At 50.2% G+C, this 25,793-nt stretch overlaps 1 protein-coding gene across 1 annotated transcript; it reads right to left on the bottom strand.

Annotated features, from left to right (window-relative positions):
* Nucleotides 1–221: 221 nt before the first annotated feature.
* WNT4 (Wnt family member 4) lies at nucleotides 222–15,567 on the bottom strand. Its single transcript, XM_042780270.1, has 5 exons — nucleotides 15,476–15,567; nucleotides 14,740–14,975; nucleotides 2,123–2,254; nucleotides 1,851–1,993; nucleotides 222–689 (listed from the first exon to the last, which is right to left on the bottom strand). Exons 1-5 carry the CDS (start codon nucleotides 15,565–15,567, stop codon nucleotides 222–224), a joined length of 1,071 nt encoding a protein of 356 aa, XP_042636204.1.
* Nucleotides 15,568–25,793: the final 10,226 nt, after the last annotated feature.

Consider the following 25,793-nt stretch of genomic DNA (forward strand, 5'->3'; position numbering starts at 1 on the left):
GGTCAGTGGCAGCCACAAAGATCCAGGCTTCAGAGAGACCCTGGTTGGTGACCTTAGGGTCGCCTACCTGGTTTCAGCAATAAATAACATGAGGACCCAAAAACCAAACCAAAACAAAAAATACAACCAGTATCTTTTGGGGTAGGTGGTGAGGGACTGTTTAAATTATTGGCCTTCCCTGGGCCACTAGGTGGTTGCTGGGTTTATGGCCAGGCACGCAGTCATCGGCACGTGTGCAATTCTACAAGCCGCTGGCACTGCCGGCACTTGACAAAGCAGCACCAGTGGAATTTGCAGCTGCAACGTTCAGCCAGCTCAACCTGGGCTGTGTGGAAGCCTCGGCCACAGCACAGCAGCTCGCAGCCATCAATGGCCTTGGACGTCTTGTTACATGTGCGGCCTCTCGTGCCCAGCACGCCGCTGCGCATGTCCTGCTCACAGAAGTCTGGGCTGGGTTCCAAGTACACCAGGTCCTCATCTGTATGTGGCTTGAACTGTGCGTTGCGTGGCACCAGGGCCCTGGAGGACCCCACACGGCGTGGTTCCACCTCAGTGGCGCCATCAAACTTCTCCTTCAGTGCATGGCCCACCTGGCGGAAGGGTGGCACAGCCCGCCAACACGTCTTTACTTCACAGGAGCCTGACACCCCATGGCACTTGCACTCTACCCGCATGTGTGTCAAGATAGCCTGTGGGGGAAGGGCAGAGAAGAGGTCAGTGAAGTCTGGGGAGGGAGCCATGGGGGCACTCAGTGGGCGCTTTGGGAAGCACACCCCTGGATCGGAGTTTTCTGTCATGCTTCTGCGTTACATACCACCACCAGTTGCTGTCGAGTTGATTGTGACTCAGGGCAACCCTATGTATGTCAAAGTAGAACTATGCTCCATAGGGCTTTCATGACTGATTTTCCCAGAGTAGACTGCCAGGCCTTTTCTTCCAAGGCACCTCTGGGTGGACTCAGAGCTTTCATTTAGCAGCTGAGCTCGTTAACTGCACTACCCAGGGACTGTCCTTTGCATTAGTAGCACCTAACATGCTGTGGTAAGGTGCTCTGGTGGTGTAGTGGTTGAGGCATTCAGCTGCTAACCAGGTCAGTAGTTCAAACCCATCAGCTACTCCATGGGAGAAAGATGAGGCAGTCTGCTTCCATGGAGATTTAGCCTTGGTAACCCTATGGGGGTCGCTGTGAGTTGGAATTGACTTCATGGCAGTGTTTTTTTTTTTTTTTAAGATAAATATGCCATGGTGGTTTCTTAAGCAGTATTAGGAACAGATCAACAGACACGTCTGCCCTTGGGGCACTCAGAGTTGATAGAGGAGAGACACTAAGGGCAGTGTCATGTGAAACTGAGAGACAAATGATCTGATGGGGGAGAACACTGCTGCATTTAATCTTCACAGGAACCATGAAAAGTAGGTATGTAGAAGGCAAAGGGTGTCATTGTTAAACATGATTTTCACTGTGACACAGAGAATGGTTCATATCCTGGCTGTACTGCTCATTTGGGGGTCTGTATGACAAGAGAAATGGAGACACACAGGTACATACGTATGTATAAGTGGGGGGTATATGTGCTGTGCTGGGGCCTATTTACATTGTTTTGTGACACCTACTCACCTGTCTGCTTCCCCCACCCTGCTAGCCTGGGGCTGCTTTGCCAGGAGAGTAGGGGACCTGGTCCCAATATGCTCATTACCCAGCTCAGTGCCTGGCTTATAGGAGGTGCCTGGTGGTCGTTAGAGGCTCAGCAAATGTTCTTGAGATAGCTGCGTGAGTTGGAGAGTGCTGTGGGGCCTTTTCCATGCCCACCCCTCCCCTGTTGTTGAAGGGTGGGTGCCACACACACTACCTTCCTGCCGGCCTCGTTGTTGTGGAGGTTCATGAGAGCCCGGCTGGACGAGGCCCCCTTGCTTCTCTCCCGCACATCCACAAACGACTGTGAGAAAGCCACGCCATATGCGATGTTGTCCGAGCATCCTGACCACTGGAAGCCTGGGGTGCAGTAGGGCACAGAGAAGGCCATGGATGGGTGAGGGGCAGGGCCTAGAACCCTGCCCTCCTACTCTGAGTAGTGGAAGAGGAGAGGGGAGGGTGTGGTTCTAGTTCCCCTCCTGCACTTACCCTGTGGGCTGACCCCATGTACTGTCCGGTCACAGCCACACTTTTCCAGCTCCCCACTGCTGCATGCTCGTGTCACTGCAAAGGCCACACCTGCTGAAGAGATGGCATACACAAAGGCCGCCTCCCGAGTCCCTGTGGGGAGGCGGATGGAAGACAGGGCTAGGTCCCATTGCTCCTCCATTGTACCTTCCTTTTTAGAGGGGAAAAGGGTGTGGGGCCTCTTGAATGATGGAAGCCCATGGAGAGAGAGCAAGGCAGGTGGAACTTGCATGTGCCAGGCACTGTGCTGGTACTTGTCCTTATTGTGCCCATAGCTAATATGTGCTTACTGTTTGCCAGCACTGCTCTGAGTTCTTTGTGTAAGGATCATTTATTCCTCACAACGACCCTGTGAGTTAAGTACTGTTACTCTCATTTTAGAGAGAGGTTAGGCAACTTGTTCTAGGTCCCGCAGCCTGTAGTTCAGCCAGTATGTAGTCTGGTTTCAGAGCCTGTGCTCTTAGCTACATGGGATACTGTTGTCACAAGCTCTTCAGAAGATTAGTGATGTTAACATTATTTTATGCAAGACAGAATAGCTTGAAGAGATGAATTGATTCACCTGAGATGGCAGGGCTGTAAATCCAAAACCTGTTCTCTTTTTTTGTTTCCCACCTGGCCCCCATTGGGCTCTGAGGGGGTTCCCTGGCACTGTGCTCTTGCCCTTGCTTCCTCCTGAGGCTGGGCCCATTTCTGAATATGTGTTTCCTGAGTTTCCTGAATACGATTCCATGAGTTTCCTTATAACTTTAAGAGTAAATCATAATGTCACTGAATTGTGAAAAAATGTTGAAATGGTAAATGTTTTTGTTGCATATATAGTTTTTGTTGCAAAGTAGTAATGCTAGCTTCTGCTATGTCCCACAACTACTGCTGGGTACTGGGTGCCTATTACGCATAAGCCCTCCACCACCAGAGCTTTATGTGTCTCCGTTTTACAGATGTCTAAATGAAGGTTCAGAAAACGTGAGAACCAGGATTCACACCGATGTGACGGCTTCTGCTGCCTGTTCTTTCCCTTCTGCCCATGACTGCTCAGTGATTCTATTTTGGTACCTGCCCTCGTCCCCTGCCTGAATGGGTGTTTTTATCCTCCTAGGAACTAGGCTGTGTAGAACGGTGCCTTGGGGGTGGGTGTGTGGGGTATAGCATCTGTGGAGACTGGAGGATGGGCTGGGGGAGTTTATGCAGTGCATGTGTGCATGGCGGCCCGGTGTGTGACCAGACAACCCTGCTCCCCGCCTGGGAGCCTGTGAGGGCCTCTGTGTGCCCGTGACTGTCCTTCTGTCTCTTGGTGGAGTGCCTGTGTCCGCAGGAGTGGAGGGAGCAGGTTTTGGCCCTGTGGTTGGCAATTACCTCTGTGACACCCAGGCCTGTGCGCTCGGCTGCCCCGGGGAGCAGTCACCGTGGTCAGATGAAACAATCACCTCCTCTGTGCCTATGTCTGTGGATAGAGGCAGCAGAAGCTGGTGCTAGGGTGGGAGCAGCTCAGTACCCAGTGACTCGGATACCCTGTTCTCAGTTTGGGCTTGAGCTGGGGATACCTCCTACCACCCCCTCTCCACTGCTCACCCTCTGCCCCAGCCTGGCCACTTTGGGTCGACATTGGAGGCTTGGCTAGAGCAATGGGGCCTTGACAGCCTGAGATGGAATCTTCTCAAAAGTTAATCAAGTTTAATAGCAGGATCATTCATATTGGTTGGTTTTGTGCTGTGGCTGCCCAAAGAGAGATGAGTTCAGTTTCTGGTATTTCTGGTATTTCGAGGCCTGAACCAGCCAACATACATCTTTGCCCCGACGACCAAAGAGGAAGGGGAATCAAATCAGGAGATAGGGCAGATGGCACCTAGGGGGAAGCCCCAGCTCTTGGCCTTGTGTGGTCCTCTCTTCTCTGTTTCTTGTGGCTCTGTGGCAGCCCCAGGTGAACCCCCAGCTCTGGCCTAAGTACTGGTAGCCCCTGAGGTATAGGGCTCCCTGTGAGTTTGTTCAGGGAAACTTCTGCCTCATTCCTAAAGCCACCATCCATTTGCCTGGGCTCCTGGTCCATTTTCCTTGACCTCAGGGGAACAAAGAGACCACGACTTTCTCAGTTTGGGAGTGGGCCTGAAATAAGAAATTCTAGAAGATAATAAGAGCTAAAGCTTATAGAGAGCTTACAATGTGGTGGGCTAACATATATATTAATTCATACACTCTTCACAACAACCCTATGAAGTAGATAACTTTTAATCCTTAAATTGCAGATGAGAAACCCTAGGTACTAGGTGGTTAAGCGACTTGTCCAAAATACCCAGCTAGGAAGTGGTAGAGCCAGAACTTGAACTCAGGCAGTCTGGCTCCAGAGCTTTTGACTTCAACATTATCCTGCCTCAGGGGGCCCCCAGAGAGTACACAATGGAGTCCATCTCTTGCCACCTCCCATGTGTGAAGTCGAGAAGGGCTTCCTTAGGTCTACTCCAAGTCCTGTGTGCTATAGGATAAGCCCAGTTCCTTTTGTGGGTTCTTTACCAAGGGCGGTGAGCATTTAGCTTCTCTGTTTAGCACAGTAGGCTCCAGAAGGCCTGGAGAATGTGGTCAGGCCATCTTGCCCCTAAAGCTGATGTCAGTGGCTTTCTACCATACTCAAACCAGCTCTGGTCCCAGCCCTTTGGCTCCAGTGCTGTGCCCACTTCCAACTTGCACCTCTGCCTGGTGTCCAGGACCCCAGGCTGGAGCCTTCCATGCTAGTGGAAAACCCTGGCAGGGCCTGCTGTGCCCTGAGGTTGCTGAGACAGGACTGTGGTAAATCTGCGAGTGGAGCAGAGGAGCTCTGCAGCAAGGTGGTGGATGACTGCTCCTGTAAAGGGGTTTGCCTGTCCCAGAAGTCAGTTCTCACTTTATCCTTTCCTAGGATGGTAGAGCTAGCTGGGCCAGGTAAAGCAGAACTCTATAAGGTGCCAATGACAGTACTACAATGTTCTTTCTTTTCCATAAAGCCACTTGCTTTGTCCCACACCCAACTCTCTTCATCCTGCTGTTTGCTCTGCCCAGCATATCCCTGCTCTGACTCCATGGGTCCATATCCTGTGTGTAACCTAGGCCTGGCTTCAGTGCCATCTTTTCCAAATTGCAAGGCTGCCCGGGACTGGGAGTTCAGAGTTGTCCTGTGGCTCCAATAATGGTTACACTTTTTGAAGGCCACTATATGCCAGGGCCTTTCCATATATGTCTAAGGTACAGGGTGACTGGCAGTCCTCTCTCTCCAGCTCTGCTCTCCAGAGGAAGAAAGGTGTGGTGGCTTGCCCAGGGTGCCCTCAGCCAGGAAATGGCCAAGTGGGAACTGGAACCCAGGCCTGTCTGACTCAAGACCCATGATCTTCTGTCTCTCTCAGATGTAGGAAGGAAGGACATTTGAATGGGAAGGGATGTTTTGGGGAGAACAGGCTGAATTGGGCTGGCAAGGAAGTCAGGGGCATAGTAATCCCCTGGGCCAGGGCAGGTGTCTGGTGGATGTGAGGGAACAGGCACAACTTGGGTTGTTACAGAGCAGACCCAGCTGGTGTCCAAGCAAAGTAGGGCAAGACAGGCACAGGTGTCAGAGAAAGACTTTATTTCTTGCCCCTTTTCCACCCTTGTCCCCAGCCTGCCTTTCCAGTTCATTTTGCCCTCCTCTCATCTGCAAAAGCTCACCTTATTTTGAAACCACCTTATTTTGAAGCCTCTTTGGATTTAAGTAAAGGCTTTGGAGCCAGACAAAGCCATGTTAGACTCTTACTAGCACTGTAGCCTTTCTCTCTGAGCTTCATTTTCCCAACTCTAAAATGTGAATAGGAATGGTGTGCTGGCAGGCCAGACTGTAGCTCTTCTCCCGCATTTCTCTCACACCCTCAGACACTTACCAGGATGGCAAGTGCTCTCACTAGCGTGCCCAGCCCAGAGACTGCTATCAGGCTGCAGGCTATCTATCTTCCAATCTTCCAGTTGTCTGGTGTGTTTGGCCTTTTCAACCAGACTGGAAGTTCCTGGGGCCAGTCTGTCCCTCATATGTCTCCTCTGGAACCCCTAGCATAGGGCTGGCACAGCCCAAGCCCAGCACAGCTACTTGGAAACAGAGTTGAGCATTGGGAAAGAACATGGGCACTCACACAAGTGGGCATGAGTTCTAGTGCTGGTTCTGCCACTCCCTAGAGGTGTGATTTCAGCTTTCTTGTCTGTAAAATGGGGCTATATGAGTACCTTCTCTGCAGTGATTATGAAGACTTAATGACATAAAATAAGGAAAGTGCTTAGTCCAGTGCCTGGCACATAGTAGGCACTCGATACATAGTAGCTGTTGTGATTGTTATTGGTGGGTGGTTAATGCCCTTTTATCCATGTGCTAACAGATAGCAATTGTACAAGGACACTTTGAAGGTTATTAAGTTGTGTTTGCCATTGACTTTTCAGCTTCCTCAGGGCAGCACTCCTTGCTTGCTTGCTCCCTCACCAAACATTTGCTGATCACTTGCTCTGAGTTAAGTCCTGTGTACTAGGGGTACTGAGGTGAATCCTGTACTCAAGGAGCTACCAGTCCAGGAGTGTCTCTGGGGTGACCCCTCCTCCCAGTCCTCCTGTGACTTGTCTGATGGCACCAAAGAATGTTTTCACTCTCATTGAGTCTGCTTTGATGACAAAGGTGAGAATGTGGGTTTTAGTGAGTCTCAACCCAGGACTGAAAAGCATTTACTTCTGAAATCCAGCCTGGTGTTATGTTAGTAAAGTGTTCTGGATAGTGTCAGACTCATGGGAAGTGGAGAAGTTGGGCTCTGAAGTCAAAGACGGGTCTGGGTTTGAGTCCTCAGAGTGCATATATGGTCTCCCAACCATGGCAGCCAGAGCCTGAGAGGGTGTAGGGCTCATTGAATTCCCTGTCTTGGGACAGGGACTTGATTGAAGTCACAGAACAAGAAATGATAAAGGTAGGAGGAGATCCACTGTTGTCTACAGTAGATGGGGGAAAGCGAGAGGAGTTGTTTTTACCTCTTCCACTTCTCCAGCCCCCCTAGGGCAGCCCACTCTGACTCTCCCCATCTCCAAGCACAGCCTACTCACTGTGACCTTGAACCTTTGACTGGTCCTCACCCTCCCACCCTTAGCCCCTTAGCATTCGTTCACCAGATGTCTGTCAGTTACCTCCTATGTGTGCAGGTCAAGGCACTGGAGTTAAGCAGTGGCTCATCTGGCCCTAATACCTGCTCAGTCAAGTACTTACCTCTCCCTGTCCCAGCTGCCTCAGACTCTTACCTCTACCAAATGTCTGGTAGATTTGCAGCTGAGAGTACATGGTTTAGTTGCAAATTAGAGTTTTCATCATTCACCATTATATCACCAACCGTGAGCCAGGACTAGAACTCATGCCTGCTTGTGTGAGTGCCCATGGGCCAAGAGCAAGGGTGCCTCCCCTACAGGGAGCATAGAGAGCTTGGAGTTACTGGCAATCTTGGAGCTGCCCTTGGGAGACCTAGGAGGGTAAATGAGCCCTCATTTGCATCATGTCTCCAAATCCTCCCCAGATTCTTGGTCCTGGGATTGTCCCCATCTTACAGGGAGGAGTTCATTGAGGCTTAGAAAGTGAATAGAACTTGCCCAAGATGTTATAGCCAGGAGGTGGCAGATGCAGGGTGTGGGCATGTGACCACCCTTTCTGCTCACTGAGCCTCCTTTCCCAGGTGTACCAATATTATGAACTAACAGTTGTCGTGAGGATGATCTGAGATAGCACACAGTGGGCCCTTGACAAATGGAAGCCTTTTCTAAGGAACGCCTAGGTGACAACAAATGGTAAAGCACTCATCTGTAAAATGAAAGTTTGGTGGTTTGAGTCCACCCAGAGGCATCTTGGAAGGCCTGTAAATCTACTTTCAAAGGGTCACAGCCCTTGAAAACCCTGCTTTAACACATGTGGGGTCACCTTGAATTGAAGTTGACTCATGGCAACTCTTGGTTGGTGGTTTTTCTTTAATTATGGCCTAGAACCTGGGTGGAATCTGTTAGCTCTTTTCTCTTCCATGGCCTGAGGCCATGACTCTAGCCAGGAAGCTCATGTATATGGGCTTTAGCCAAACTCCCTAAAGGCACCAATGAAAAGGATGGCAACAATGATTGCTGATGGCTTCTGTCAAGTCAAGGTCATCGGTCACTGGATCTTTATGACAGCCCTATGAGGTAAGTACTAGTATTGGTCTCATGGACAGGTGAGGACATAGAGACTCCCAGGAGTGAAGTCACCTGGCCAAGGTCATTCTTGCCTCTTCTCCCCTCCTGCCTCATCAAGCCCTGAACTTTCTGAGACCAGTGCTTTGACCTCAGGCTTCAGGATTTTTCCTCTTGTCTTTCCCTTTTCCTCTTGTTCAGTGGAAGAAAACTGAAATACAAAAGTGGGGAGAAGGGTGAACCTCCAAATATAATGGACATCTGCCTTGTGGGACTGGCCTGGTGTCGGGTACCTTGGTTCAGCTCTGAGGGCCCTGGATGCTTGACTGAGTCACTCAGACTTTAGTCTGGAGTAGGTTCTAGCCAGACCTGCTAGGCTTCTCAATGTCTCCCAAACTTGCTGAGCCAGCCCTGGGTACCCCCTCTTTGGCTCCTGCCCCCATAGGTAAGGCAGGCACTTTTTTTCTGGACCTTAAGATGATTCAGGCCAGCACTGATCCATGTGGTCCCTTTTGTACCCTTCAAATCATTGCTCCAACCTCCTTTCTATGATTATGTGACAGTCATTGTCTCTTCCATGTCAGCTTCTGCCATGTGCTCAGGGAAAGATAGATGCTCTTGCCTTCAGAGAACTTAAGGTTTAGTGATGGGGGAGTGAAGAAAGGGGAGAAAGATGGGCATCACTGTTTAGACGTAATAAAATTGTAAACAGACATAGAAAAAAAATTTGCATGCACGTGTGTGTGTGTGTATGTTAGGTGCTGTCGAGTCATCTCTGACTTATAGCGAACCTATGCACAGCAGAACGAAACACTGCCCGGTTCCACGCCAGCTCCACAATCCACAATCCATGTTAATACTTGATACTGTAGCCACTGTATCAGTTCCTCTCGTTGAGGGCCTTCCCCTCTTTCCTTGACCCTCCACTTTACCAAGCATGACATCCTTGTCCAGGGAATGGTCCCTTCTGAAACATGACCAAAGTAGGTGAGACGAAGTCTGGCCATTCTTGCTTCCAAGGACAATTCCAGTTCCATTTTCTTCCAGGACAGATTTGTTAGTTCCTTTAGCAGTCTGTGGTACTTTCAGCATTCTTCGCCAGCACCACAACTCAAAAGCATTGACTCTTCCTTGGTCTTCCTTATTCATTGTCCAGCTCTCACATGCATATGAGGCAATGGAAAATACCTTGGCTTCTGTCAAGCACACCTGCCTCAAGGAGACATCTTTGCTCTTCAGCACTTGAAAGAGGTGCTTTGCAGCCAATTTGCCCAGTGCTATACATCATCTGATGTCCTTACTGCTGCTTCCATTGGCGTCAGTTGTAGAACCAGCTAATATGAAGTCTTTGACAGCTTCAGTCTTTTCTCCGTTTATCATGATGCTGCTTATAGGTCCAGTTGGAGGATTTTGTTTTCTTTATATTGAGATGTAATCCATACTGCAGACTATATTCTTCAATCTTCATCAGTAAAATGGCTTCAAGTCATCTCACTTTCAGCAAGCAAAGTTGTGTTGTCAGCATATCACAGGTTGTTAATGATTCTTTCTCCAATCCTAATGCCACGTTCTTTTTCATATAGTCCATCTTCTCGGATTATTTGCTCAGCATACAGATTGAATAAGTATAGTGAAAGGATACAACCCTGACACACTCCCTTCTTGATTTTAAACCATGTAGTGTTCCCTTTTTCTGTTTGAACGACAGCCTCCTGGTCTATGTACGGGTTCCTCTTGAGTCAATTAAGTGTCCTAGAATTCCCATTCTTCTCAATGTTACCCATAATTTGTTATGATCCACACAATCAAATGCTTTTGCATAGTCAATAAAACACAAGTAAACATCATTCTGGTATTCTTTGCTTTGAGCCAAGATCCATCTTCCAGCAGCAATGATATCCCTCATTCCATGTTCTCTTCTAAATCCAGCTTGCATTTCTTGAAGTTCTCTGTCAGTATACTGCTGCAACCATTTTTAAATTATCTTCAGTAAGCTTTTATTTGTTTGCAATATTAATGATATTCAATAATTTCCACATTGTGTGGGATCACCTTTCTTTGGAATGGGTACAAATATGGATCTCTTCCAGTCAGTTGGCCAGGTAGCTGTCTTCCAAATCTCTTGGCATAACCAAGTGAGTGCCTCCAGCAGGACATCCATTTGTTGAAACATCCTCATGGGTATTCTGTCAATTCCTGGACCTTTGTTCTTCCCCAGTTCTTTCAGTGCAGCTTCGACTTCTTCCTTCAATACCATTGGTTCTTGATTATATGCCACTTCCTGAAGTGGATGAAGATCGACCAGTTCTTTTTGGTACAGTGACTCTGTGTATTCCTTCCATCTTCTTTTGATGCTTTCTGCATCATTCAATATTTCGCCCATAGAATCTTTCAATATTGCAACTTGAGGCTTAATTTTTTTCCTCAGTTGTTCTTTCAGCTTGAGAAATGTTGAGCGTTTTCTTCCCTTTTGATTTTCTAACTCCAGGTCTCTGCACATTTCATTATAGTAATTGGCTTTGTCTGCTCAACCTGCTCTTTGAAATTTTCTGTTCAGCTCTTTTATCTTGTCATTTCTTCCATTTGCTTTAGGTACTCTCCATTGAAGGGCAATTTTCCCAGTCTCTTCTGACATCCATTTTGGTCTTTTCTTCCTTTCTTGTCTTTTTAATGACCTTTTGCTTTCTTCATGGATGATGTTCTTGATGTCATCCCCACAATTCCTCTGGTTTTCTGTCATTGGTGTTTAATGCATCAAATCTATTCTTTAGATGGTCTCTAAATTTAGGAGTGATATCATCAAGGTCATATTTTGGTTCTTATGGACTTGTTTTAATTGTTGTCAACTTCAACTTGAACTTGCATATGAGCAGTGGATGATCTGTTCCACAATCAGCTTCTGGCCTTATTTTGGCTGAAGATACTGAGCTTTTCCATTGCCTTTTGACACAGATGTAATTGATCTGATTCCTGTGTACTCCATCTGGTGAAGTCCACGTGTATAGCTGCCATTTGTTTTGCTGAAAAAAGGTATTTGCAATGAATAAGTCATTGGTCTCACAAAAATCTGTCATGCCATTTCCAGCATTATTTCTGTCACCAAAGCCAAATTTTCCAACTACCAGTGATTCTTCTTTGTTCCCAACTTTTGCATTCCAATCTCTGGTGATAATTAACATATCTTGATTTCATGTTCGGTGAATTTCATACTGCAGAAGTTGATAAAAATCTTCAACCTCCTCATGTTTGGCTTTAGTGGTTGATGTGTAAATTTAAACAACAGTAGTATTAACTGGTCTTCTTGTAGGCATATGAGTATCATCCTGTCACTGACAGCATTGTGCTTCAGAACAGATCTTGAAACATCCTTTGTGATGGTGAATACCACACCATTCTTCAATTTGTCATTCCCGATATAGTAGATCATATAGTTGTCTGATTCAAAATGGCCAAAACTGGTCCATTTCAGCTCACTAATGCCTAGGATATCGATCTTTATGTGTTGCGTTTCATTTTTGACAACTTCCTATTTTCTTAGATTCATACTTTGTACATTCAGTGTTCCAATTATTAATAGATGTTTGCAGTTGTTTCTCCTCAATTTGAGTCATGCCACATCATTAAGTTGAAGTCCTGAAAGGTTTACTTAATCCATATCATTAAGGTTGGTTCTACTCTGTTGAGGCAGCTCTTTCCCTGTTGTATTGGGAGTGCCTCCCAACCTAAGGGGCTCATCATTTGGCACTGTATCAGACAGTGTTTCTGGGTTATTCATAAATTAATGTTGCCCAATAAAGTATCAGTCAGAGTTTCTCTGCTATTTATAAGGTTTTCCCTGGCCAGTTATTAAGAAGTGGATGTTTTTTTCCTTCTTCTGTCTCAGTCTGTAAGCTGCATTAAAACCTGTGTACCATGTGGAACCCTGCTGGCGTTTGAAACACTGGTGGCATAGCCTGCAGTCTCACAGCATCATGAAAGCCACCACAGTAAGACAAACTGATAGCCAAGTTCGTCTCCCTTCCAAAACCAAAACTCACTGCTGTCCAGTGGGATCTGACTCAAAGCCAACCCTCCTTGGGTTTCTGAGGCAGTATCACTATGGAGGTAGATTGTCCAACCTTCCTTCCAAGGAGTGGCTGGTGGGTTTGAACCTCCAGCCTTCTAGTTAGCTGTCAAGTGCCTTAGGCACCACACCATCAGAGGTCCCTCGTCTCCCTTAGCTGTTCGAAACCACTCTGACCTCCCCTTACCTGGATCCTGCTGTTGTCGGGCCCTGGCTTCCCCTCTTTCCTGCCTTTGGGTGGGGGCTGTCTGGCTCCCTCCCCTTACGTGGATCCTGTTGTCACCGTGTGTGTGTGTGTGTGTGTGTGTGTATGAGTTTGAGTATGTATATATGTTATACATCCATATACATACATATACACACACGCAGGGAGTGAATGATAAAGCAAATGGGTTAAAATGTAAACAGTCGTTGAACATGGATAAAAAGTATATGGGAATTCCTTGCACTGTTTTTGCAGCTTTTCTATACTTTTTTCAAAGCTTTGTAATTTATGTCAAAACAAAAAGTTATTTAGAAAAGAAAAGAAAGGAAGAAAGAATAAAGAGCCATGGGAACCCCAAGGAAGGAGCAACTACTTGCTTTTAGGAGCTAAGAAGGCTTTGTGCGGGAGGGCCTGCCCAGCTGTGCGAGAAGGGGATGGGCAAGCAGGGTAGAAGACTTAGAGCATGGGCTAAGCCATGGAGGAGAAAAAGGGCCTGGTCTATGAAACTTTGCTAACTTGTCTACTAATCCATCCAGAACACTCACTGAACACCCCTGCGTGTGAGAGGCTGTCCCAAGTTCAGGGTCTGTTGCTTGTAGTATCTGTCTGGGTCTTATCAAACAGGCAGCCACGGGCCCTCAGTATTGGGCACAATCACCCTGAAGATCTTCCACCACCAGGCTGTTCACTGGGTCTCCACCTCGTTTCCAGAGCAGCAGTGTTTAGCAATGCCAAATATGATTATGCCTTCTTGGCCCCTGCCAGCCCCCAGGAGAATGGCATCCAAATTTCTATCAGTTGGTTTCCAACAACATCCACGTGGTTTGCCACAGCCCCAAAGCCCTAGCTGTCCAGGACCACGGATGCCAAGACAAAGGTTTGCCCAGGCAACCTCTTACTGCTGCCTGAGCAAGTCAGAGGGCCCTGTCAACTGTTGGTGGCTCCTAAGTGTCAGTCTCATACTCAGAAAGTAGAAAAAGAGGTAGCTAGTTTAGAAGACTCCCTCAAGGGCAGGGAGCCTTCTACCATGGATTGTTCTCTGTCCCCTGGCCCACCTTCCTTTGGCTTAATGCCTTTTCATCTTTTGGGACTTAGCTGAGAGCCTACCTTCTCTGGAGAGCCTATGCTGAGCATCTCACCTTGCTGGGGGTGTGGGGTGCCCACCTATGTGTTCTCCTAGGCCTGTGCCCCCTCCATCATGGCATTCCCCCGTCATGGGTAAGAGTACATACTCTGGAGCTGGGTTGCCTGGTGTAAGTCCTAGCTCTGCACTTGCTAGCTCTGTGACCTTGGGCAAGCTATTTAACCATTCTACACCTCAATTTTTTTCATTTGCAATATGGGGGCCTAGTGCCTGAGGCATTTGACTGCTAACCAGAAGGCTGGTGGTTCAAACCCAACCAGCCACTCCTCAGAAGGAAGATTGGGCAATCTACTTCCGTAGTCATGCTGCCTTGGCAACCCAAGGAGGGGTCACTATGAGTCAGAGCCGACTCAACGGCACACAACAACAATCCTAAAGGGCTAGGTGAGTTAATGTTATTAAAACAGTGGTCCATAGGTAGCACTATAGATGTGTAAGCATTCCTACTGTGTTGTAGCTGTTTACTTGTCTGTCTCCCCTCACTGGACTGTGAGCCCAAGAGAGAAGGAGCTGGGTCCTGTTGATCCCTGGATCTCAGGGCTGGAAATAGTAGAGCTACTCAGCATGATTTGTCAGACGTACATATGAATGAGATGCACTTGGATACATGGGGCAGAATGCTAAGGTAAAAACAGCATTGGACTGGGAGTCTGGAGCTGTCCAGTTTGAATCCCAAGTTTGCAAGTAACTCTGAAGAACCTAGGACAACTAAGTCCTTTTCCTGCCTGAGCCTTAGTATCTTCCTCTATAAAGTGAAGCTGGAACCGAACACACTGCACACTGTGGAGGGCTGCCCACACATGAGCTCATGGGCCCCAAACTCACTTCCTGCCTGGGTCCATCTACCCCAGGCTCCAAGGATTACATTTTTTATGTTTCCTGCAATGGTATTCCCTACCTACCCAAGCGGTGGTTTCTTTGGGTGGCCCCAGGCCCGGGGCCTAAACCCCAGCACCATGGCCATCCCCAGATCCCCCACCATGCCGTTCCCTCACCTTGCGTCACCACCTTGCCAAAGACTGGCAGGGAGTCGAGCGTGGAGCAGTTCCAGCGCCGGTTCCGGAACTGGTACTGGCATTCCTCGATGGCGAGCTGGGCGCCACGGCGCACCGAGTCCATCACCTCTAGGTTCCGCTTGCACATCTGCACCTGCCTCTGGATCAGGCCTTTGAGCTTCTCACATGTTTCCTCCTCAGAGATACTCCCTACTGAGGACAGCTTGGCCAGGTACCTGGGGAGGTGATGGGAGGTGGAGTAAGATACAGGGCCGGCTTCAGGGCCCCGCCCCCTCCTCTTTCCATTCCCAGACGAGGCTCAGGCCCCAGCCCTGGCGTCTGGAAACGACTTGCCCCAGTGACTGCTCCTGGCTATTGACTTCTTTCGGGATCCAGTGACAGGCCCTTAGGCCTCCAGGCAGTCAGAGCAGGCAGCAGCCCTAAACATGGGCTCCCTCCTTGCCTGTGGAGGGGTGGGTAGTGGGGCAGGAGGGGTGTGGTAGCTCTGCACCACTGTCTGTCTCCTTGATGGAGTACCATATATCCCCTGGCACTTCCTGTAGAGAGGCACTCTTCCTTGGGGGCTGGGGCCACCATCTGCCCAGGGTGTCTGTCTTTCCCCACTTCAGGGGCCTTGGCGACTTTAGTCTACCCTCTGGCTGCCAATCCAGATCCTCACTGCCAGCTGTATCCTAGACTATTACATACAGGCTAGTGTCATTGCTGCAGCCCTCACGGGTAGGGTGATGAAGCCTGTGATGGGCTATGGGGTGGGACTGGACAGGGCATGGGGGTTGGGCCAGGGCTTTCAAAGACAAGGTTTGCCATGCTATCCCCTCTGCCTCTTGGGCTTCACAGGCTTAAAGTGGGGGCAACAATGCTTGCCCCACCTCACAGGTTTAATTTTGAAGGTCAGAATCCAAATGAGATAATTCACGTGAAGGTGCTGTATGACCAGGTGCATGTGGGGGAGAAGTTATAAATGCTTTGATTTGGGAGGAGGACAGGAGTGAGCACACTGTTTATTGAACACCTACTATGTGGCAGTCACTTTGTCTTGTTGCTTATCACAAGCTATCAGGTAATAATAATTCTACCCTTTTATAGATTCTGAAATAAAGGCTGAGAGTGGCATGCTCAAGGTGACAGAGATTGTGAGTGCTAGAGCTGAGCTTCTAACCCCTTGAGCCTTCCTCCTGCCTGTCTGCCTAGGCAGTGGATTTGAGGAGCCCAGGAAGGTCTGCCAATCTGGTAACATACACCTTGAGATCTGGGCCAGGAGGTAAGGGGGACTGGATCAAGATTGCAAAACTGCTCATTAGGATGGGAGCAGAGCTGGGAAAGACCCTGTCAGGGAGGAGCAGTACCTCTCTTGAGGGAAGCGAAGCCCCCATTAACTGAGCATCTACTAAGCATTAGCTACTTTTCTGAGATGTGATGTGCCTGGCTCCTTGTCTCTAGCCTGTAAGGGCAGCCCTGGATTGGAGCCCAGGTCCATATGGTCCCCTGGCTTAGGCTCTAAGCGCTGCCCCTAACCTCCTCCAGTGTCCCTGGCCAGGGCCAAATGCTCATTGAAGATGCAGACAAAAGGAATACAGTGGTGGGAGGAAAGCTGAGTGGTGCCCCTGGAAGGCCTCCTCTCCATCCCCCGTTTCCTTCTCCATGGAAAGCCGAGTGCAGAGAATGACAGACTTTGGAAGTGTACCCTGGCAGTGCTCTGGTCCAAACTCCTCATTTTACACGTGAGCATGCTGAGGCCTAGAGAGGGAATAGGACTCAGTTTCTTCATCAGCAGCACGGGAAAGATAGCACTGATTCTGTCAAGGAGCTATTGTCAGAAGCCAAAGGGACCCTGTGGGTAAAAGATGGACTGACATAGGCCCTGAGACCATGAGGCAGGAATTCGGCATTTGTTTGCTGAATGAAGCAATGAATGAATGATGACTGAATGGAAAAGTACATAGAAAGTGCTCTTAAAACAGGAGAAATTTTTATGACCAGCTAAATTTAATTAGAGCAGCTAAATTTTATGGAACTTGGCTAGGACTAGGCTAGGTGTACTTCACTTACATTATTGTTTAATCTTCTCAGCTAAACAATGAAACTCCATTTCACAGAGGAGAAAACTGAGGCACAGCCAAGTTAAGGAATTGGCCTGTGTGCAAGGTCACACAGTAAGGGGTGGAGACAGGACTTGAACCTAGGTTGTGCCTGACTTCACAGCCTTTGATGGAGACAGTAGTCTTTTAAGCAGCTCAAGAACTAGAATTGGGACCAAGGAGTAGAAGCTGCTGGGGTCTGGGTTGGTTCACCCTAAGGACATGGGCTGGAGTGGCTCCCTGGAGAGCTGCCAAGTTCCCCACCCCTGGAGGTGTGCAGGCATTTGTCAGGCATTTGGGTTGGATCAGAGCAATGGTTCTCAAATCTCACTGTGCATCAGAAGCATTTGTGGCATTTGTTGAAAACACAGGTGCCTGGGCTGCACCTGGGTTTTTAACATCCTCCCTAAGTATGGTTGCACGGCCAAGCTGACATTGGCCTGGAGAGCAGTTAGGGATTGCTCTGGTAAACTCTGGTGAGGTTTCCTCACCACTGAATAGGATACCACTCTCCTCACCACTGAATAGGAACCTTGAGACATTTCCTTGGCCCTGATTGGCTGGTCTGTCTGTCTGTCCTCATCTTGTCTGTGGAGATAATCTTGGGGAGGGCTGCTGTGAAAAATGAACACATCTGGCCCTCAGTGGGCACACTTGGGGGACTTGGTGAGGTGAAGGTCTCTCCCTTTCCTAGCAGCATGAGTGAGTGGGCGGTGGGAAGCAGCCTGACTCCCCCCACCCCCCTGCATTCCTTGTCTCCTGGGCCTTCTCCGTCCTCTCCACCAGGCCCTGTCCACAGGATGCAGAGACTGGCAGTATCTTGAAAGGGCCCAGGCTGGTGACAGAGCCTCTCAGAAGGGAGATGAGGGTGGAAAATGACTGAGGGGCCAAGGGACAGTGCATCTGAAAAGGAACGAGGCTGTCCAGGCCCCTCAGCACCCTGCCTGGGTGCTCCCTCTTCCTGAGCCAGCTGTGAGAAGGGGTCTCCTAGGGAGCTAGTCCCACCTGCCACTCTTGGCCTGCAGGGGGCGCCAAGAGCCCAGCTACTGGCGATGGGCCAGGTCCACATTTGGGAGGTCATGGGTGTAGATGAGTGAGGGGACAGGAATTGCACCTGAAGCTGGATCCTACTCGGCTCAGACCCAGACTTGGCCTTTCAGAGGGGGCAGGGCCCTGTCCCCTCTGTGACATGGGGCTACAGAGCAGGCCTCTCCTTAACTCAGCCTCTGTTCCCTCTCTATCCAGTCAAGATGGTCAGGTTGGGCTGTAATGAGCCCTAGCCTCTGGTGACAGGGGTGACAGCAGGACTTCTTCTGGAAGGGAGAAGTAGACTGTGCAACCTTGGGCAAGTCCTCACACCATTCAGGGTCTGTCTCCCCATGGGTATAATGGATTACTGGGTCTGTCCAGCCTTGACCTTTCCTGCTGTCAGAGCTGACAGTCCTCCTTCCATACTCTGGGAAAGGGGGTCCAGGCTGAGAGATGGCAACTTGTCACTGAGCAAGGAATGAGCTGCCCACCCTCTCTGCCCTAGGCTCAGAATTCCACGAGGGGAGCCAGGCTGAAATGACAGTAGCAGGGATTTAGGGGTGAGTGTTGGGCTGCCACGGCCGTGAGTCACTGGGACAGCTTCCAGGAAGAAGCTGAGAAACCTCTTCCGCTGAGGAGCCTCCCTGCCCCCATGCCTGGCACCAGTGCCCACCACCCCCAGCCCCTGCCTTCATCTGGCATGACAGCTGTCCCCTTCCACGCCACATGAGGCACAGCCCTACCCCCAACCTGCTCTCCCCTATTCACAGGTCTTGCCTGTGAAGGACTAGGTGCTAAAGTAGGGAATGGAGGGTGGAGAGAAGTAGGACCCCAGGCCTCACAGGCTGTTGCCTGCACTGTTTCAGCTTGCTGTTCTGGCATCCATTTAGGGTGCCTGATCTCATTTTATAGGTGAGCAAATTGAGGCCCAGAGAGGTAAAGTGGTTTGCCCAGAGTCACACAGCTAGAGAGTGGCAAAGGTGGAATGCAAACCCAGTTCTGTGTATTTCTCAACTCTTCCACTGTGCCCAGCTGTGGCTTTGCCCTGTTTGACGGCTGAGAGGGGCCAACACCACCTGTGTCATGTCCCTCAGCCTCCTTGGTGCCTAGCACAGGGTGTGGCACACAGGAGGTATTCAATAACTCCTTACAGCATGAATGGAGGGCTTGTCCCCTCCTCTGCTCACTTCTTGGCAGAGCATACAAGGCAAGGAAAGCAGGGGCTGCTTATGGAGCCCATTCCTGCTCCTTACCTTTCAGCTGCCAAGGGCTTGGAGACCCTTTGGGGCTAGGTTCCACTGGTCCTCCCTGGACCCTGAGATGTCTTAGTCTTTTCCTCAGAGACATACATGCCACTTGCTGGCACTGGGTCGGGCTCAACTATCGGCTGCACCAGCCATTTCTAGGGGAGATAGTGCCTGAGCGTGAGTGGAGGCAGCCGCAGATGGGTTGGGCTGGCCTGGGAGGGCTTCAACCATCCCTGCTTCTTCTCTGGTTCTGGTTGCATTGCCCTACTTTAGACTTCTTCCTGCCACTGGTGAGCAGTATGCCACCTGCCCAGGCCTTTTGCCATGGCTGTGCCATTGATTGGGTTACCCCAACAGCCCAGGCAGCCCCTGCACCGGAGCCTCTATATGGGGGATTGCAGGTCCTTGAGGCCCCTCCCAGGAGGCCCTCCCTGCACCCGGCCCGTGCCTGCAGCCTCAAGGCTTGAGGGCCCTGCCAGGGAGATCAGATCCTCTCGGCCACCTGCTGTTTTCATAAGAAACTAAAATTAGCTGGGCTTGTCCCAAGCTTTTCCAGGTTTGCTTGCTTTTTAAAAAAAATATACAAATTCCTAGAGGAAAACCTGCACCTCTCTGACTCCTCCCTGGCTCTTGCTCTGTGCGTCCAGAGGAGAGGGGACGGGAAATAGCTGGAACGTTTGGGAGGCCAAGCAGATCAGTGTCGCGAATCCTGGCCCGCGGGTGTCCAGGTGGGGGCTGGGACACCGGCCCAGGCCTCTCTGCCCCCTCCCTTTGGCCTCCCTGCCTGCCTGGGCCACATTTAGAGCCTCCTCAGGAGCGGTCGTGCCTGCGATACCAGGGTGGAAGGAGGCCAAGCAGGCGGGAGGAGGAGCCGGAAGGAAGCAGAGTGCCTACTGAACGAGAGCCTTGGGAGCTGTGGTCCAGGGTGAAAGCAACAACGACCACAGCTCCATCCATAACTCTTTTCTGGGGTGTGGGTACCTGGTCTCCCAAGGCCCTTACCACACCCACTCTTCTCCAGTCATTTTTCAGACTTTCGACCATATCTACAACCATGATATTAGACTTGTGCTGCCAGGGCACCCAGCCTGGCACACTGGTTCAGGGCATGCACCTTGGAGCTGGGAAGCTGTTTCAATAGTGATTGGCTGTGTAATCTGAGGAAAGGTAGTGAACATCTCTGAGCTTCAGTGTCTTTATTTATAAAATGCAGGTAATAATAGTTTCCACCTCAGGAGGGTGAAATGAACCATGTATCTATAAAGCCTTTCATAGAGTGGGTGTGCTTCTCCTATTGGCAACATCATTATTACCATCATCATGAAGAGGTTCACCATCTCCATCCCAAAGCCTCCCCACAGGGCCTGAAGCTAGACCTTCCATTGGACTGTCAGCAACTGCTAGGTTGTGCCCACTTGTTTTTCTTTTGCTTGCCTGTCATAGCCTTCTCAGCCCTGAGCTTGCTGAAGGCTGGGGCACACTCCCTCTAAGAGCAGTGGCTTGGCTGTGATTCCAACTGCAGAGTTTGTCAGAATCTCCAGATGGAGCACACAGAGTTAGAGAACTGTCACCCACCAGTCAGACCCTCCAAGGACCAGGTGTATGAATGGTGGTGCTGTTAGAAGATCAGGGGCCAAGGACACTGGAGTGAGAAGGGCAGGGACAGCAGGGATAGGCTTGGGCACGTCAAGGGGACTTGGCCTGATTTTTGGCACATGAGACAACAGGAAAAATGGGACTTTATGTTCCCCTGTCCCTTGTGCTATTCATCAGTAGTCACATGCTTCAGTTTATCCTCTTGTAACAACGCAGAGTTGGCCTGGCAGGTCTGAGCACCTCCATCTTCCAGATGAGGAAACTGAGGTTCAGAGAGGGATGGGTTCAAGATCATACAGTCAGTCAGGGTGGGTCAGGATTTGGAACCATTCTGGCTCCCAAGCCTGGAGGCTGGCTAGTGAGGACCAGGCTGCAAAGGTGGCCCAGAATACCGAGAGTGTGACCTTTTGGCAGTCAGTGGACTTTAGGGAAGTAGCTTCATTTCCTGTTGACAAGCCCTTCTACAGCCTCATGGATTTTCAGAACCACCGTGAAGGCCTGTGGCCTGGGGCTTCTGGCTGCTTTTAGGAGTGAGGGGTGGGCCAGGTCCAGGTGGTTATGTGGCTACCACAGGTACCTAAGCCTGTGGTCTCTGCACCTATTGGAGCCATAGAAGGAGCCAGAGGGCCAACCAGTGAGGAGGGGCTGGCTTTAGAAACACAGATGGTAGTTTGTAGGTGGTGGGTGCCGCCACTCTCCACCATCTCCCTGCCTTGGCATAGCTCTAGGGTCTCAATGGCCAGCCAGGTTCTCTTTGCTCCAAGTGCACCTCTCTAGTCTGGAGGCCTTCTCCAGAGCTGAGCCCCCACCCTTATGCTGAGGGCTCTAGGTCCCCCTCCTACCTCCTCACATCCCCAGCTCCTCAGAGGCCTCAGCACCCTGTTTTCCATCTCTTGGCTTCCTACTTACCCTAATTTCCAGTACCTTGGTGCCCTGCTCTTTATGTTTCATTCTGTGTCCCCCACTTCCTATTTGGGAGCCCCCTAACTCACATTTCCCATGGGAATTGGTGGCTGACTCAGAGCTGGAAGTGGCTGCTCAGACCTTATGGCCCCACAGCTATGCCAGAGGTAAGACTGTCCTCCTCTCCCTGGTGCATTTGTGGTTGTCGGATGAGTGGGTGTCACATTTAGGGTACCTTCTGACCTCACCTTGCTACTTAATTTGCCAGCAGAGAGCTTCTCCTTTACAAAGACCTACCCAGCCCCTCGTTCCCAGACCATCTTTCATGCCCTTGCAGCTGTTGGACCATTGAACCCTTGAGCTGACCTCCTTAGCTTGGTGGTGGGGAGCAAGGAGGGACAGATGAAATCCCAGCTGAGCCATACAGAACTAGCACTGGCTTCCTGGAGGGAGGCTCATGCTCTGATGGATCCAGGTTTCCAGCGAGTTTCTCTATCTTGGCATAGCCCTTCTAGAGGCCCAATTCTGGGAGAGTCTGTGGCTGAACCCCCCTTCCCTAAACCAGGGTAGATGGGGAAATCTCACTCCTCCCTTGCTCATCAGCTCCAGTATAGAAAGACTGACTAGAGGCATGGAGGCACAGACCTGACCTGCTTTCATCTGCTACGGAGAAAGTTCTAGAAAGATAGGAGCCTGGGATCGAGATCCAGCTCTATCACTATGTGACCCAAAGTACCCAGGACAGTGTCTGACTTATATAGGTCTTGACAAGTGCTTGCCATATTTGAATGGGGCCCACTAGGCTCCCCCCACTGGAAGCTGGTCATCAACGAGAACACCTCTAACTCTGATGTCTGTGACTTGGTTCTCTAGGCCTGGGGTGCAGGACAGCTGGGCCTCCCCGACTTGCAGGGAATATGCTGTTACCTCCAGTGCCTGGAGAAGAGTCCCTGGACCTAATTTTGAGATTATAGGATTTGTAGAGTGAGATACAGGGGCTGAGAAGTTCATTCAGAGGCACAGCAGGGAAGAGGCCCCTTGAGTCCATCAGCAATTCCCTGCTGCTTCCAACGGGCCTCTCAAAATATACTTCGTGAGCTTCCAGAGGCTCCTTCCCTCCCTGAAGACTGTCCCTCCCTCCTTCCAACCTCCTCCTTCCCTGTCTCTCTTTAAACCAGGTTCCTTCCACTGTGGGGGTTCAGACTTGGCTGGGGAAATTGTAAAACATAGTTTGGTTTCAACTTTGCCAGGAGATGGGGAAGGTGGAGAGGGCTTTGGATGGGGAAGGGGGGAGCTGGCGGGGTCATGGTGGGGACCAAGCCTTCCCTGAGTTTGGCTGAATCACAGAAGATACAGTTGAGGACTTGGAGATAAAACCTGGCAACCCCTGTGGAAATCTGGAGAGCAAGCATGGGGGTCACAGGTTCACCTTCCAGATGGGTTCTCCGAGCATGTGTGGCTCTTGTGAGTTTGGTTGGAGTGGAGGGGTGGATGGAGGAGCCAATGGCAGGCAGCTGTCACCCCTGCCAGTGGCTCCCTAGCCAACTCCGTGCCCGGTTGGCTCAGCCTAGGCCTTTCTCCCCAGAGGGAGGAACAAAAGGAGGGAGCTTGATGCAAATGCTCAGCTTTCCAGATGTACCCACAGGGCTGAGTCGGGCGAGTTTCAACAGGTTTGGGGAGCACTGTCTTGTCAGAGGCTTGCTGAGTTGCTCAATTGCTAATCCAGGGTTGAGGGAAGAAAGTCAAACCATGGCAGACAGCTGGATAGGGGCTGCTACCTGAGCAGCACCCCCCCTCCCCAGGCAGAACCTGGTCATGGGGTCCCGTGACAGAGGGGTGAGAAGCTCGGCCTGGCTCTGAGGGGTCTGCCCTAGCTGAGGATCTGGGACAGAGCAACAGATGGGCTAGGTGACAGCCACATGCCTTGACACCCACTTGGGCATATTTTAGCATCACTGAGACTCAGGGCAGTGGAGCTGAGCCTCCTGCCTTGTAAGGGCTTTGAAGATGAGGTACCATTTGATAACAATTTAAAACCCTCTGTGGTGAACAAACCCTCCTTTCATTCATCCATCAAATGTTGATGGAACACCTTGGCATGTCAGACATGGACTAGGCACTAGGAGGATATCCAGAGGTGTTTGTTCCACAGCCTTGGTCTCTAGATGTTCATAACCTTGTGGAATAAGTAAAGACGTCACACTACTGGGCTGCTGTTGTTAGGTGCTGTCAAGTCCTTTCCTACAGAACAGAGTAGAACTGCCCCATAGAGTTTCCTAGGCTGTAATCTTTACAGAAGGAGCCCTGGTGGTGCAGTGGTTAAGAGTTTGGCTGCTAACCAAAAGGTCCAGGGTTTGAACCCACCAGCTACTTTTCAGGAGAGAAGACCTAGTGACCTCCTCCTGTAAAGATTTCCTTTGCTATCAAGTTGATTCTGACTCACAATGACCCTAATCAGACTGCCACATTTTTCTCCCCTTGAGCCACTGACCTTTTGGTCAGCAGTTGAGCACTTAACCACTGAGCTACCTGGGCTCCTTTAAGAGTATAGCCCAGGAAACTCTATGGCAGTTCTACTGTGTCCAGTAGGTTCTCTACGAGTCAGAATAGACTTGACAGCACATAACAATCTATGGGAACAGATCGCCAGGTCTTTTCTCCCATGGAGCCAGTGGTGGGGGGTTTGAGCCTCTAACCTTTTGGTTAGCAGCTGAGTGCTTAACCATTGCACCACCAGGCCTACTACTTGGTCATAAGTACATAAAATATGATACTCTTTTATAGGTAGGGGATCAAAACCATGAGATTTGGGCATGTGATGACAAGTCAAGTTCAAGTCCTGCTTCTAATTTGCAGAATGAAGTTGTCTGGTTCAAATAGGGTGATGGGTGTGAAAGGGCTTTGCAAACCAATGATTCTCAACTTGCGTGTGATGTTGCTTCCCAGGGGACATTTGGTAAGGTCTGCAGACATTCCTGGTTGTCACAATGGAGTGGGGGAGGAGTGCTATTGTCATCTGGTGGGAAGACCTATGATACACAGCCCCACAACAGAGAATGACCCGACCCCAAATGTCAATGGTGTCAAGATGAGAAACCTGGGTGTAAACTGTAAAGTGCTAGAGTAGGTTAGTGATTATAATGCAATGCCCAGAGCCATGGGAGGAGCTCCAAGGAGCTGGGCTTTGATTGTTTAGAGAGGTGGGGGGAATCATTTTTAGCTTGGAACCAGACCATATCTTCACCTGGGGGACTGGCACTTCATATCTGGGCCAGCTCTGCCCTGCACCTGGCCCAGTGCATTGTGGCCAGGGTGTCAGGCCTCCTTCTACCTTTAGCCAAGGGAGTTGCCTTCCCACCCTACATACTGGGTAAGCAAGTACAAGGGAGTAAGCCCAAAGACACACATCAGTACGGAGTCAGACCCAGTGGGGAGGGACCTACCTCCTTTGCCTCCTCCAAGTGGCACTAAAGGGTCCTTTAGCCACACATTTTGCCAGTGAGCCAGGCTGTGGCTTCCTGGCTCTGTGAGGCTCTTGGGGTGCCCTGGTTCAAGAACAGGCAGATGGCAGCCTAGGGTCCTACATGTGTGGCCTGTATAAGATCACAGGACCCAGGTAGAGCAGTTTGGGATAAAAGGGACTTGGGAGCAGCAGCTTGAGACCCATTCTCTCCATCATCCCTATAAACTGGGACTAAAGTGCTCCAGCTCAGTGACAGCAGCCCTCAGCATCCAGCAGCAGCCCTGGCACAGGGCTCAGTGTCCTGCAAGCACAAGCTCACTCTTTCTTCATGCCAGCCCCATCCCCCCGTAAGTGGGTACCATCTTACAGATGAGGAACTGAAGCTCTGAGAGGTTAAGTGACCTGTCCAAGGTCACTCAGCTGCTAAAAGGCAGCACTAGCATAGGACTCTGGCAATCTTTCCCTGAGACCCAGTTCTTAGTCACCCTGCTGGGCTGTCTCTGAGAGCAGCAAGGACTCCCTGCCCCTTGCCTCCTAGGCTTCTCCTAGGGCCTGGTACCCACAGCCTTCCTTCTGGACATCCACAATAATGAAACCTTAGCTTATCTATTCCCCAACTCTTCCCAGTACTCGCATTTGGGGTTCAGAATAATCTGCTGAGGACTGCAGCCCAGCAGAGGGTAGAGACTCGCCCAAGGCCACCCAGCATGTAAAACA

This window comes from Orycteropus afer, unplaced genomic scaffold (genome assembly GCF_000298275.1).
Source record: "Orycteropus afer afer isolate SDZICR_OR568_19922 unplaced genomic scaffold, OryAfe1.0 scaffold00031, whole genome shotgun sequence".
Taxonomy (NCBI): Eukaryota; Metazoa; Chordata; class Mammalia; order Tubulidentata; family Orycteropodidae; genus Orycteropus; species Orycteropus afer.